The following is a 16350-nucleotide window of genomic DNA, read 5'->3' as shown; positions in this document are numbered from 1 at the left end:
CAGAACGCAATATCACATATATTTCCATTTCTGTCTGGTAAAGGAAAGGAATGGAATAGTGTGGCGTCGTGCATCTCGTATCTCTCTCTAGTCGCTTAAAGCTATTCGTTCATTTGGTTGAACTCGTTGCGCAACGTGAAGCGCGCAGCGTCCTTTGCGCATAGTTATGGTAGATAGACGAACAGAATGTCTTACTAAAAAAAGCGCGGTTTATTGACGAAGTGGAGTGGTTTCGTGAGAAATTCTTCAGGTAGCAAGCCTTCAAAGAAAGACTTAAGTTTTTTAAATAATTCCGTCAATGGAAGTACGCGGATGGTAAGTGAGCAGTAACGCGCAACCGACACTTTCATACGGCGCTGTGTATGGATTAAACAAAATGGCTACCCTTTTGTCGTTGGCGGTATTATTTATTTGGTTTGCGAAAAAATGGACATTAGATTGTAATTAGGTTATCGCGATAAGTTTAACTCTCACGTGAAAAAATATCCTCGATTTAGTGTTAACGAACTATTTTAACATTTATTTTATCGCACTTTATGACTTTATCTATTCGCTTACGTTACTATTTCTCTATTTACTTTCTTTTTACATATTAAGATGAAACTGCGATAGAAGTGACAGAATTTACATTTACGGAAGCTAGGTATGTCATAATGCTGTATACATTATCATTTTTAATCAATTTTGTATATTGTATATATATATATATATATATATAAATTCTTAAACATAACCTTATTGTAATGATAAACGGGTGGGGAGTTGAGTTAATGTTTTAATTATCTTGACTTTGTAATAATACTATCAATAATTCTATTTTCATTTCGTTTTACAGATCTGAAAAAATGTCTAGCTCTTATATTGTTGAGCCGCAAGAAAAAGAGACTCAGAAACAGGATGACACATTGATTATTGTAGTCAGTGATGATGGTACAATATCAGTAGATCAAGAAACATTACACAATTTAATAAGTAAGTAATTATTATTCTAATGTATATAAGAGGAGTTTATTATTTTATTATTTATTATTTTGTTTTAGCCTTTTTTGTTATCGATTAATGGATCTTGTTTTTGTTTACAACAATATTCGATATATTTTAATATTAATATACTAACAAATAATGAATTTTTATTAACTTTGTCTAGATTTTCATTGACACTTTGCATTTGTATTAATATATAGATTGAACTATATAATCTTCTTATTGAACTATATAGTCTTCTTACAATTTGGTAATATAAAGTTCCTTGAAAATCCAATATCAATTATCGGATTAGACGAATGTTATTTTGTTATTGATAAAGGCTATATGAATATGTTTTCAGTGAATCAATCGAATGCTAATGTTAGTGTAGTAAGATTGGGACAAAGTGAACCAGGGGCTAACAATGGAGATATAACGTTGACCGTAGATCCTCCAACTTTTACATCTTCGAACATTACACCTATAGTCAATGCAACAACTACTGATGCAAGCGGACTCGTTGATCCTTTTATGGAAATGGATCCTGAACAATTAGAAAGATTGGAAACTGCTCTTCAGAGCGAGGAAGCAAAACAAATATTAGGCGAAAATGTTACAGCAATGCTTGGTTTGTTTGTTACAGTTTAAAAAATGTAGAATAATAATATATATATATATATGATTATTTTATTAATAAATCTTATTACATTTGTTGTTTTTTAGATATGCTGTCCGTAGAAGAACAACAGAAGTCAATAAGATATAGCGTTGAACTGGATCACTGTTATACAAATAAATTACCTGATTCTGAACCAAAAGATTCATTAGCATTGTCAAGTTATGCATCTTCTAGCGACATACAATATATGCATTCTCCTTCTCCATCGACAGTGTCAACAATGTCATTACCATCTAATGAAGTTGATAAACTGAAAACAAATACTAAATCAGTAAGTGATTGTTTTTCGAAATGTTGTTATTTTTTTTTTTTTTACAATATATTATTTTAGGGTAAGCCGATTGGTCGCCCTCGGAAAAATCCTCTTTCTTCTAATCAATCTACTTCTCCTCGATCAGCTGGGAATTCTCCCGGAGCATCAAAGTCAACAGGACATTCGATATCTAAAGGTGAAATTAATTTACAAAAGGGAGTTTGTACAAATATAAGCATGCTATTTATTACTGTTAATAAATTCACGTATTGTAGGTTATATTGTCATACCGATTTAATCATGTTCCTAATAAATACATTTTTATTACTGATATTCTTATAAAATATTTTATTTATTATACACTATAATATTACATTGTATCTATATAAGTATAATAAATTATAATTAAATGTTTCTTTTATGTAGCACATAGGCTATCCAATGATGAAGAAGAAGAGGAAGAAGGTACTCCTTCACCTTCTGAGTCTTCTGAATCAGAACCTTCATCGGACAATGATTTAGATTTTGGTCCACGAGGTCCAAGGAGAGGAGGACTTAGAGCCAGAGGTGGACGGAAAGGTTTAACTACTAGGGGTGGATACATAACAGGACGAAGAAGAAATTCTAATAAACATTTGGATATAGAACAAGTGCGTCGATTAGATATGGAAATGGCTGCAGCTGTCACTGCAATGAAAACTTCTGAAAAAGAGGAAAAGATAGGTATGCATTAAAATATTAAGCACTTTTTTAGATCTATCTGTAATAATCTATTTGTCATTGGCAATTGAACATTTACTTGTCTGTGATACCACTTTAATATATGGAAAAATTATTTTGACCGGTTATTGAGTGTAGAATTTGCGAACGACCAGGAAATAGATAGTTTTGAATTCCACACGGCGGAACCTCTGATTAACGAACCGACAATTTTAGAAATAAAAAGTGCGATTAAAAAATTAAAAAATCATAAAGTACCAGGTACCGACTTGATCCCAACTAATTAAATGAGGAGGGAGTAGTAGATAAATAGAAGAAGTCCACAAATTAATCAAATTAATATGGAATAAAGAAGCATTGCCGAAACAATGGAAAGAGTCAATTATAATCAGGAATTTCAAAAAGGGGAACAAAATGCCATGAATACTTCCTATCCGCGTGTTATAAGGTCCTGTCGAATATTTTATTAACGAAGATGGTACCATATGCAGACAAGATAATTGGGGATTATCAATGCTGTTTTAGTGGAAATAGATCGACTACAGACCAAATCTTTATTATTCCGCAAATCTTTAAAAAAAAAGTGGGAATTTGATAGACCGGTAGATCAACCTTATATTGATTTTTAAAAAGAACATGATTTAATAAAACGAGAGAAAATGTTTGAAATTCTAATAAGGCAGGGGATACCAAAAAACTGGTTAACCTGGCTTAATCTTGTTTAAAGGAAATTAGGAGTAAAGTAAAAATAGATAACCAAATATCAGAAAATTTTAGCATTCATAGCGTGTTAAAACAGGGGGATGCACTGTCACCTCTTTTGCCCAAATTAGTACCGGAATTTGCTGTTAACCCCTTGACCTACAAATACGGGCATAGCCCGTGTACGATGATCGGGCCAAACGTAAATATTACGGGCATAGCCCGCGTACAATGATCGGACCAAACGTAAATATTACGGGCATAGCCCGTAGTACGATGATCGGGCCAAAAGTGAATATTACGGACATAGCCCATAGTACGATAATTGGGTCAAATTAGATATGAATCAGAAACCTTCAAAGGGCCCGACACGGTTTAAAGGGTTTTCATCGCACCACATGTTTCTTTGATCATTGAGATAGTTTTGAAATTTATGGCCTCTTTGGAATTTCTTAATGTTTTAGGTAAACAGTAACTTATACCTGCTGCCTATTGTATTTTATGATATTTGCTACCATAAACTTATAGTATGGCTTTCCTCAAATGAAATTGAATATATAAGAAAAAATAACTAAATATAAGTTATCGTCTACCAATGATTTGGTACCGAACAATAATAGGAATACATCACGAGCATTGTCTGTGATATTTAAAAACCGCACCTTCCTACAACGAGTGATGCCCATAATATTTACGTTTAAGCTAAATCGAGCATCAGTGTATTACTCAAGTTGTGCGAATGGCTCGAAGGCCGCACGAACTTGTTTACGTTTTTGGCCCAAAATTCTCGAACGTAAATCGTAGGTTAATGGGTTAAAGAACTGCAAAAAGGTAAAGGTGGTCTGTAGTTGAACGGGACAACGCATGTAGATGGGAGGACAATACTAGGAGGGATTTTAAGGAAATAGGGTACGAAAACCGCGAATAGAGGGGTCGCGCTCAAAATACTGGGATACAATATTTGCGACAATGAATTTTCGAGTTCCTAACGCCAGTTATTAATAATAATGATACCACTTCGGTATCATCTAATGAAAAAGTGTTAATAATTATTTAAAAAGATTACTTTATTTATAATTTTATCAGGACTCACGTCTACTAGAGGTAGAAGACAGTTCAAGACGTTTGGAATAAGAAAAAAGGATGAAACACAACATGTGGAACCATCACCTGTTACAAATGAAGCAATTGTTAACACTGAAAAACACTTGCAAACGACAAACCAAGTAAAAGCTAATTTAATTAGTAGCAATATGATCAAAGGTGATATGATTCTAACTAAGCCTGGCCAAGGAAGAAATAATCAAAAATTAACTCTAGTACAAAAGCAAGTTGTAATGAAAGCCAATGAGCTCAAGAATATGGATGTAAAAAAACCAATGATCCTTCCAAAAGGAAAATTTTTGAATCAAGTACAAACGAAATTGATATCTACAAAAGATGGGAAATTAATGCATGTACCAATAGCATCAAAATCAACGGTGTCGAGTACTCCGATAGGTCATGAAAAGGGAACAATAATACAAACTACTCCCATACAACAGTATCAAGGAGTACAACAACAAAGCAAACCTATTTCATCTGCCATGTCAGTTAAAGTTAAACCATCGGAAATAAAGAAAGAAAGAAAAAAGCCTGACAAATTAACGGATCTTATTACTAAGCCAGAAGGTGATAATACCAAATCTGTTGAAATTAAAAACGTAGATAGTTAGTATTTTTTTAGTAACTGTTTATTTTATTTATTATTTACATATATATATATATATATATATTATTATTATTATTAAATTTATTATAAAAAATTAAATATATATATATTTAATTTTTTATAATAAATTTTATATATTTTCTTCATTTTAGACATGAAAAAACATTCACGTAAAGAACATAAGAAATCTCCAGGATTTGTAGCAGATACTTTGGGTCCAGCACTTTTTTCAGCGCCCGATATTATTCGTCGTGTTGGTTCTAATAATGATCCGAAAAATGTGGACAATTCAGCTACTTTAATTACTAATATATCAAGTTCACCTATTTCTTGTGGAATTGCTAAATCGTCTCCTCAAGGAACACAAATAATAAGTCCAACAAATGTTATTACTACAACTGCAAACGTAACACAAAGTTCAGATCCTGAATATACAACGAAAACTTTGATAACAAATACCATAGAAGAAGAAGTATCTCATGTTGAACGTAATTCAGGTACAGAAAATGAGACGGATAATGTATCAAAGGACGAAGGTGAAATCCAAGAAACAGATTCAAAGGGAGACGCAACTGAGAAATTACAAACTTCTTTAAGTATGTGTCACATTGAGGACCATTCTTATTGTTTATTTGAAAAAAATGCAACTTTCTTTTTCATTTAGTTTTGTACTTTGTTAGTTTTGTCCCAAATATTATTTTTTATTTATTTAAAAATATTATGTTTTCTTAGTTACTACTTCATCAAAAATGATTGATCAAGCCATGGCATTACCTACCGTGTCAAATCATATTAACCCTAAACCTAGTAAGTTTTATTAACATGTCACAATTGTAATCAGATATCTTTTATATTGTATGTAGGGCATTCCACATCAAATCGATCATTTTTGACCTGGATCTCTTTCGATTTGGCTGAAACTTTTTTATCATTTTCAACTTTATTAAAAACCTCTCTGAGAATTTTTAAGTGACCAAGGAATTCTAAATAAAATCTTAATTGTATGAACTATAAAAATTGACCAATGGTTTATTACAATCTTTTATAATCATAATTTTCAATAGTATATAATTAAACTAAGGTCATTAAATAGATTTACAAATATTTATATATATTTATTTATATTTATTTAAGTTTATTTTATTATAGAAACAAAATTTTTAAATTAGAAACAAAAATAAAAAGAAATGTTGATACATTTGAAGAAGGTATGAATTAAGTTCAGAATGAACCAAAAAGTTTAAAAGGAAAACATAAAAAAAATAAAAAATACCAAAATTTGAAAAATTTAAAGTTTCTTCCCAAAAAAAGAAATTTCTTAAAGAATTTGACTTCAAATATCTTTTTTATATTTTTTTCCAAAAAGTACATTTAAAAACAAAAGGTTAAAAAAAAACGTCTCGATAAATCAATTTTTGACCAAGGCTATTGAAAAAAAAAACTATTTTTTTTTAAATTTTTAACTTTTTTGGGTTAGGTAAAAAAGTTTGAAAAAATTCTTAGAGAGGTTTTTAATAAAGTTGAAAATGATAAAATAGTTTCAGCAAAATCGAAAGGGGTCGAGGTTAAAAGTGGTCGATTTGATGTGGAATGCCCCATATATATAGGATTTAACAAAAAAAGTGCGAAATGTAGAAATGTCTTTAGCACATTAAAACAAGAAAAAATAGTTCAAATATATATATGTATATATGTTCTATTTGATCTTATTTCAAAGTTATAGTAAATTATGCATATAATTTCTATTTCAATGATTATTTCGATAAACAGAAATAAGATGTTCTACTGGATATTAAACACCACATGTAGATCACGATCTGTGTGGCCCCACATGATGGGGCACTGCCGAATTTTTACCGACTAGTTAGACAATTTGTAAACGAACGATTTCCAAACAAGGGGATAGGTCGTTGTAGTTTTATTGCCTGGCCTTTTTTACTCTTGTGAGGTTATTTATAATACATTGTCTATAAGAAAATTCATAAACAGTGCGAAGATACTTCGTGAGAACATTGAACAAAGCTTCTAGTATATCCGAGCAATGGCTAGAAATATAGAGAGAGCAAGACAATTGCTTGTAAACGACTGCAAACTTGTTTCGCGTGTAAGAAGGTCTTTTAAAACACTTATAAATGCATTTAGTTGATCAAAATTCTAATTCACTATAATTCCGAAGCAAGGTTAAATGGGACATATGTTTATAGGAACTTTTTTTTTCTTTTGATACGCCATCTTTATAACATTTCCTATTTATTCTGTTACATTTTGTATGTACAATAACATTTAAAATATTTGACAGAAAACACAAATTTTAATATCGTCAAGAATTTTGTCACCTGTCTCTATATATTATATATATATATAAATAATTATTAATAATATATTTAACTATTAAAGGTGGTATTGAAGGAGAAGAACATCTTTTAGCCACATTAGGAATGGAAGCCAACAAACATGATGAGGAGTTATTAGCAGAGGCATTATTATTACAAGAAGAACTTGGAGTTGATTTAGGAGATCATGTATGCTTATTTCCATATTTATGATCTTAACATTAATAACATGATATTCAGTTAATGGTCCTTTTTTTATTTTTAGACTGCTTTGGTAGATCAATCTGTACCATCTACGTCATTAACATCAACTCCTGCTCAAGTTACTACACTAGAAACAACAACTAATCAAGAATTGGCACGAAATTCATTAGATACGACAACTACGGCACAAATATCATCAAATATAATACCTGAAGTAATAAAAAAAATGTTAAAGACGATAAAGAACCGATACAAATTGTTCGTGGTGGACGCATAATAACTTTACCACCCATAGAAGCTCCAGCAACGAGAAGCAAACGATTGCAAGCGAAAACAGAAGTTGTACAGAAGATACCAGAACCTATCAAGAAAGTAGAAAATTATGAATCACCAGCAATTCAGAGTCACGTAGAACGTAAAGAAGATTTACGACTGAATGTAAATGAGCAAAATGATGATGATGACGAAGATGATGATGAGGAAGAAGAAGAAAATTCAGATTCGGAAGATGATCCTGATAGACTGTGGTGCATTTGTAAACGTCCTCATAATAATCGTTTTATGATATGTTGCGATGTTTGCGAAGATTGGTTCCATGGGAAATGTGTACACGTCAGTAAAGCAATGGGACAACAGATGGAAGAAAAAGGAATTGAATGGGTTTGCCCAAATTGTTTGAAGAAAAAGCAGATGATAATAAAGTAAAAACAAATGCACAGGTTACTCCAGGAAGAGAAAAGCAACGGCAAGATTCGTTTATGGAGGATTCTTCATCCCTAATGGAAGAAGAAACATCGCAGCCTGCTCTTTCGCAAACAAAAGATGGACAGTTATCTGCAGCATCTACCCTCGATCACAATATTATTCGAATTTCAGGTACTACTCAATGTGTAGTATGCAAAAAAGAAGCTAGAAATTCTAGTATTTATTGTTCGGACGCATGCATTCTTGCACATGCTCAAGAAACTTTAACCAAGGACAAACCTATAGCGACTGGTTCTAATTCCAAGATGTTAAAGCAAACACCTTTGGGAATAGCTAAAGCAAAGGCGGACGCTAGAGTGATTGTTTTTGAAAGAAGAACTGGACGACTTCTTACAGGTACGGATGCACCTAAAAGATCTAATTTGAAGACATGGTTAAAAGAAAATCCAACCTTCGAAGCTGTACGAGCTGATAGTCTTAGTCAAGTAGAAATAGGAGGGAAAACTCTTACGGTATTACCGGCACAACGAATAACCAAACCTGGAAAATCTCCGCAATTAATAGCTGCTAAAGCACAAGCAATGCCAAAAATGGTATATACTAATATAGCAGGTTCGAAGCAAACCATTTTGATAGCCAGTAAAAAAATTACAGCCATTCCTGGTGGAACTCAGCAACAAACAAGTACACTGCACAATAAACCGCATCAATTGAAACAAACATTTCTCGATACAAGTAAAGGCAATTTGATTTTAAAACAAACACCTATTAGACCCGCATCATCACCTCAAAATAGAACACAAGGAACGATTGCACAGAAACAAATACCAAACAAGAAACAAGAAGTAAAAGTTTTAACACCTCAACCGAAACAACAAGCTAAAATACCTCTCGCAAGGAAGCCAGAAACTGAACCTATAAGATTAAACATACGAAAAACATTAACGGAACTTCTGTCAAGTCGTATTAAAGAAACTGATGATTTAAAACTAACAGACGAGGAAATAGCTGATTTAGCGTTTAATATAGAAATGGAAATGTACAAGTATTTCAAAGATACTGGTGCAAAGTATAAAGCTAAATACAGAAGTCTTGTATTTAATATAAAAGATACTAAAAATTTAACATTGTTTAGAAAAATAGCTGACAAATCTTTAGCACCAGATGCTGTAGTAAGATTAAGTCCAGACGAAATGGCTAGTCAAGAATTAGCTGAGTGGCGAGAGAAGGAAACTAAACATCAATTGGAGATGATCAAGAAAAATGAGTTGGATTTAATGGCACAAGCAAAATCCATAGTAGTAAAGACACACAAAGGTGAACAGATTATAGAAAATGATGGTAGTATTGGTATGGTAGATCCGAAAACACCGGTTCAAGATATAGTAACCGCTTTAAATAGTGGAGATAGCGTTAGTTCCATCGATACGACTAAGGAAAGAGAAGATGGAGATAGAATAAAAATGACAGCTGAAATGAAAAGATCGAAGAACGGGGATGAGGGTAGGAAAAAAGATAAAGAACGAGAAGGTTCTAGGGATGGTGGAAGATTAAGGAGTAAAGAAGGACGAGAAAGTAGTACGAGTAGAAGCAGACATCGTCACAAACGTGATAAAGATTACAGTAAAACGAGAGAACGTAGTAAGGATAGAAAAATCAAGAATAAAGAAAGTAGACGAGAGAAAGACAAAGAACGTGAAAAGGATAAGGATAAACAAAGAAATAAGGATAGAGAAAAGATCAAAGATAGGGAAAGGGATAGGGATAGGGATAGAGAAAGGGAAAGAGATAGAGATAAGGATAGGGAAAAGGAAAAGGAAAAGGAAAAGGAAAAGGAAAAGGAAAAGGAAAAGGAAAAAGAAAAAGAAAAAGAAAAATATATACTGAATGATAAAGAAAAGCATAAGGTAATCGACGTTTGGGCGAAAGCACGAATTCGTAATGAGTCGTCGAAGGAAATCAAGAATACTGGAGAGAAAAAAGAACAAGGACGTAAGAAGGATACAGAAAAGAAGAAAGAACTAACACCACCTATACCCGACAAACCGATAGAAGATCGTCTATGGAGGCATATAGAGGATGAAACTACGACTAATACCATTGATGGAAATGATTCAGACGTATCTGACAGAGAGCCGAGTTCTACCGTTACGATCAAAACGCCAGACATTAACGAAGAGCCCGAAAGATATACGGATCCTGAGATAGAAAAGGATATTGCTAAAACATCATGGCAAACAGTTTGGCGAGGATTTGTTAACATGGTAGATGTTGCTAAGTTCTTTATCACTGCTCAAGAAGTAAGTGGTCATGCCAGAGATCTAATGAACGATCTACCAGATACGGTCGACGTTGTTGGTAGAATAAGTCATGAAACTGTATGGGATTACATTTCGAAGATGAAGAAAACTGGATCTAAGGAAATCCTTGTTATAAGATTAACGGCGGCGAACGACGAGGAAAAAATTCCTTATATAACTTTATACAGTTATTTAAATAGTAGAAGTCGATTAGGTGTTGTTGGTAATGTTTCGAAAAATATCAAAGATTTTTATATAATGCCCTTTTCAAACCAAAGCACAATACCACGAGTTTTATTACCTCTCACTGGTCCTGGTTTTGAAGAAAACAGACCGCACTTGCTTCTTGGTATTATAGTACGCAATAGAAAGAAACGCTTGACAGCCATACCTCCGATAGTTTCTACAAAAGTCCAGAAAAAGATCCTGATCGTAGTTATACGCCACCGTTAGTTGGTACTTCCAAAGATAAAAATTCTTCCACTACACCACCAGCCTCTCCTATGGGATATAAATCAACCGTTACTGATACTATTAAAGATAAACAAACGGTTACTCAGATGACCCTAGAAACTTTAAATAAGGCACACATTGGGATGTCCAAATCTGTAATGGACAGTGCTGCGATATGTAAAATTGTACCAGAATTATCTACGAAGATTGACCTAATACCGTCACCTCTTAAAACATTAGATGACGATGGCGATGAACCTTATAGTCCAGGTGAAATGGACGAAGATGCTACGAATATACAAACAGCAATGCATGATAACACAGACGTATTATCGTCCGCTAAAAATTCTACCGAATTGCAGAGGAAAATGGACGAATTGAATAGACAAATAGAAGAACAAAAACAACAAATACAAAACATTAGCTCTTCGTTTCTAAATGACACACCTACTCTGCCGGTGAGAGCACTGATAATTCAATTATTTTTTAATTGCGATTGTTACTGTTTTTCCTATAATCCCATTGTAAATAAACTGTTTGCATTTACTTATGGCATCCTATTCCTATCCTCAAGCTGCGTAGATATTTTTTCAATTATTTTACTCCATTATAATGTATTAAATAAAATATGTAATGCAATCATTATCATAGATCAGTGTGTATTTTTACAAAAAATAATTGATACCAAAATGTTTGTTTTATTTTGATATTGCAATCATGCAGTTCTATTAATATATGGAATGTATATCCCTTATTTTTAATGTAGTATGAAAGAGTTAATTTTCATTCCATTAAATATGAGATAAATACAATTTTTATATATACGTTATAAATTTGTAAATATTAATAATATTAACAAAGTATAATAATTTTGCTTCCTTTTCAGGGGTTGGGGTTAGATCCTCCAAATTCAAAGGATTCCGAAGAAGCTTACAGTCCTTCCGATACACGTTCGTTTACACCGCCACCACCGGGACTTTCTAAATTTGCCCAACCGATTTTGGATAAAGTTTCAGATATAACGATACCACCGAATCTACAAGAGATACTTGCGAACGTTAAACGACAAGAATCCTCAAAAGTGGATCCTTATCTCCCATCTAAGCCTAGTGCTACATTTTTAACTACTGTTAATTCAACAGCTTATCACAGTTCGGAAAAATACTCTTCTCCTTCCCAAAATAAAGGACCAAATTTAGGCAGAACAAATTCCGAAAAGGCAGCTTTCATGGATACATCGCAAACTGTTCTTTCGAAAGAAAGTAAGAGTACTTTAAGTACACTCAGTGATTTAGATCTTATAAGAAAAGCAGAGGAGGAATTAGCTGCTGTTGCAGCAGCATCGGCAGTATCGAACGTACCTACTGTGCCTATATCACCTGTTACGCCTTCCGGTACAAATCTTCTAACGCAAACGTCTACCGTAACACCTACGCAATGTGGGAGCTTGACGGCATCACCTACGATTCATCAGCCTATATTGTCACCTCCCATTGCTCACATAGAAACCTCATTCAAGAAGACCTTTGCGCCAGAACAACCGAAGCCCCCTGGTCTCGAAGATGAAGATTTTCCTGCATTTCCTTCAACACCACCGACAATGGACACCATGTCTAAAATGATACCGCGATCGAAGTACACTAATAAAAGTGGTATTGTGTTAAGTGTTAAACGAAAAATAAGCGAAGATGATTCTTCTCCTGCAGTCAAGACTTCGAGGACAAAATCTAGATGGGGTCAAGGGCCATCGGAATAAAATTTCTAAGAGGAATTACTTACTTTGTACTATGGACGGTACTATGGGAGAAAGCGCATTGCATCATATAAAACATAGTTATGTCATAGGTTAACGCGATAAAACAAATTTAACAGTTGAAATACTGTTATCAGAAAATGTCGAAGGGATGAGAAGACGATTTTCAGTATGAATGAAAATGAGTTACAGGGAAAAAAATTATCTCTTAGTATGGTTAAACAATTCTTTAACATTTTTGCTCCGAAGGGCGTAATAAAAATACAAAAAAACAAAACGCTCCGTTAACCAGCGATCATATTTTGTCTTAATCACACTAATGCGAAAGGGTTAATTGTTAGAAAATGATCTATTTAAAATGCATTGGAAATAATTTTAACTTTTTATCTTATAGAAGAATATTTTCAAAATTAAAAACAAAGTGCAATGTATTATTCAATTTGCTTTTAATTATCATTTTCTAATTGAAGGATGATGATTTTATAAGATAGGAATCATATTGTCGTGTTCTATTATTATAAAACCATACTATGGTAGACAATTTTTTTCTACAAGATTGAAAGTAGTTGTAGTAAGAAAGCAGGAATTGGATGATAATATTGCTGGTTCCTTGTTAAAAAATAGCGTATGTTAAAAGTATATGATAAACAAATTTTTTTGATGTAAATGTAAAAGATCTCTTAATTTTCGGGAAAAATGACTTTAAAAAGAATTTTAAACATACATGGATCAATTCAATTGTAAAATTTAAGAATTGTAATATCCCCTTATATTTTGTTATATAATTATTTTATATATTATAATTATAAGATCAAAAAATCGGAAATATTGTTACTGTATTATCTGTACATGCTATTACGTTGAATTGAAGTGTATGCATAATTTAAGGATACACAAAGTCATTTCTCTCTAAAATAAAGATTTATATTAAGAAAATTCTTATTTGCATAGTATTTTGTTATTTTTATTTTATTTTTTTACAAGGAACCATTTTTCCTTTCCTAGATGTTTCATCATTTCTATCACATCTTATACTTTGCAAATCAATGTTTTTACAACCATATTTTTAGAAAAAACATTGTGCGAGTCACAAAACAAAAATGTGATCCACAACTTTTGCCTTTTTTAATTTTTAATTATATATTGCTTTGAAAATATTATTGTTTCCTAGGTATTTAAAACAACTGTTAAATTTATGATTAGGAAAATATTTATAAAGAAATCGCATTTTTTTATTATTAAAATTATCAAATTTATGCAAACGTTATAATCGTAAATACTTATTTTCTTTTATTATTTTATTTTAAAATATATGGGTATATTAATTATCAAGTAAATTTCTATATTAATTTCGTTTCTTTTTTGGATAGTATTCAAGCATAACTGATGTAAATACCAAAGTGAAAAAGAAATGAATAAACATATAAGCAAATTTAATGATTATTATACCGCTTGAAAATGATGCTTATCAATGTATATAGCTGAATTGAAAGTTGTGTAAAATATATTTTGTTAAAAATTGCCTGAAGAAGGATTAAATAATTCCAGGCTTATCTAAATCAAGTTAAATAATATCAATGTATATAAGTTAGACGATTTCATTTTATTGAAATGCATTTTAATTGGTTGTACATTATAAATGATAATTGATCCATGTACCGATAATTATGAAACTGGATTAAATTAAAAAACTCTCTTTAATGATTTATTTTAGATATAATATATTATTTAAATTTAAAATAGTCATAAAAGAGAATTTTTCAATTTAATCAGTTTCATAATTCCCGCCACCTATATAAGGTATACATTATATATTATTGCAATGTCTGATTTTATTGAAATATCTTGTAAATGTAAACTAGTTTCATACGTAACATTTCTTTTTAAAGAAATTAATAACAACAAGAAAAGAAACGAATTATTTTCTTTATAATTACATAAAAGATTTGACATTTTGAAAGGCTTTAAACTATATGTTTGATCTTCCTAGTCGCCACACGACTTATTGGTGATGTATCAAACTTCCACGTGTATTATGTTATATCCTATGTAAACAAGCAGTTCCATTAAGTAAACGTTTATAACGTTTAAACCAATATCAAGAAAGTTAGTGCAATTGTTCTATTCGATACTATGAAAAATAGTTTCAATTTCAATATTTTGTTCTTTACAAAATATAAACATAAACAGTGCATATATGCATTGAAAATATTCATTTTATTTTATTGTTTCTTATTATTATTCAATTATCATAATAGCAATTATACATTAAAGCAATTATCATAATTACAATTATCTATATATATATAAAAATTTATGTTTATAAATTTTTCTGATGCTAATCAATAATGTAGCTATATTTTAAACTAACGTTCTTTTAATTTGTTTAAGTATGGCATCAAATACTTGTTCGCATACATCATAGCACATAGTTTTCGGGTTCTAGTATATTATCATTATACATGATATATATCATATTGTACTATTAAGCTATTTAGCAAACAATTACATATGTGAAAGTACCCATACATCTAGTGCATTATAATCAAGTTAATTTGCATACATTCTCAGAAATATGCCTTTCAATATGCAATATGTTCAGTGTATACTTTTTAGAAGGTAGTCATTTTAATATCTACTTTTGTATATCCTTGGATGATACAGCAAAAAAATAAAAATCATAATGTATTATCACAAGTAATATCACAGATGAGATCGCATAAACCAATTAATTATACCCATTATTATTATTATTATTATTATTATTATTATTATTATTATTATTATTATTATTATTACTATTATTACTATTATTACTATTATTATTACTATTACTATTGTGAATATAAGACGATTTTGCTGCCTAGAACGTGAACGTATTAGTTATTTAATATATATATATGAGTATATATATATATATCATATACATAATTAATGAAATAATTGGAATAATTTAGCTAGCTTATAGAATGGGGCGCCAAAAATATAAAAAGAAATAATCTGCTTGACCAACTGCTGGTTTTTATGATATTTTTTTCTTATGTTAGATCTTTTACTTCCTAACACTTATTTGACCGCTCGTTTTTGAGGCTGTTGTTCAGTTATTACTGGTTTAGATGCGCATGCATTTGTTTCTAGCAATAGAAAAGTCAATTAATCGGCTAACTGTCGACGAGCGTTGGCAATGAAAAGCCGGTGAATAGGCTAGCGGTAAAAAAAGTGTTAACAAATTATTAACATAAACAAATAGTTATTCGTATATTCCATTAATATGATTACGATAATGATGATGTTGTGAAATCAAACCACATTTATGTAGAATATGTCCAATTGTCTCTCGGTAATAAAAAATAAATTTCATTCTAATATATAGTTACTTTCAAATATGATGTACTAGAGTTGGTGCCACTGTAATTTTAGAAGAATATTTGTAAAAGCAGGAAGGGACACCAAATAATAATCGATAAAAACCTTAGATAAATCACTGTATGCGAAATGAATATAATTTATTTACAAAGATAAAGTTTTAAAATAACACGATACAATAATTATAAAACAAGAAATGAGTTAG

At 31.2% G+C, this 16350-nt stretch overlaps 1 protein-coding gene across 1 annotated transcript; it reads left to right on the top strand.

The window, feature by feature from the left end:
• Positions 1 to 172: 172 nt before the first annotated feature.
• Positions 173 to 15480, top strand: pps (protein partner of snf). The gene is given in 15 exon segments (XM_015332757.2): positions 173 to 643; positions 836 to 972; positions 1328 to 1594; positions 1690 to 1916; positions 1977 to 2094; positions 2325 to 2621; positions 4407 to 5030; positions 5184 to 5627; positions 5764 to 5838; positions 7429 to 7553; positions 7630 to 7783; positions 7786 to 8253; positions 8256 to 10988; positions 10991 to 11484; positions 11913 to 15480. Coding segments are annotated over 14 exon segments (7023 nt in total). The 5' UTR covers positions 173 to 643; positions 836 to 845; the 3' UTR covers positions 12783 to 15480.
• Positions 15481 to 16350: the final 870 nt, after the last annotated feature.

This window comes from Polistes dominula, unplaced genomic scaffold (genome assembly GCF_049000335.1).
Source record: "Polistes dominula isolate Pdom_NZ unplaced genomic scaffold, Pdom_raw_medaka contig_277, whole genome shotgun sequence".
In the NCBI taxonomy this organism is placed as follows: domain Eukaryota; kingdom Metazoa; phylum Arthropoda; class Insecta; order Hymenoptera; family Vespidae; genus Polistes; species Polistes dominula.
The sequence above is the reverse complement of the archived record's forward strand: the minus strand, read 5'-3'. Positions and strand labels throughout refer to the sequence as shown.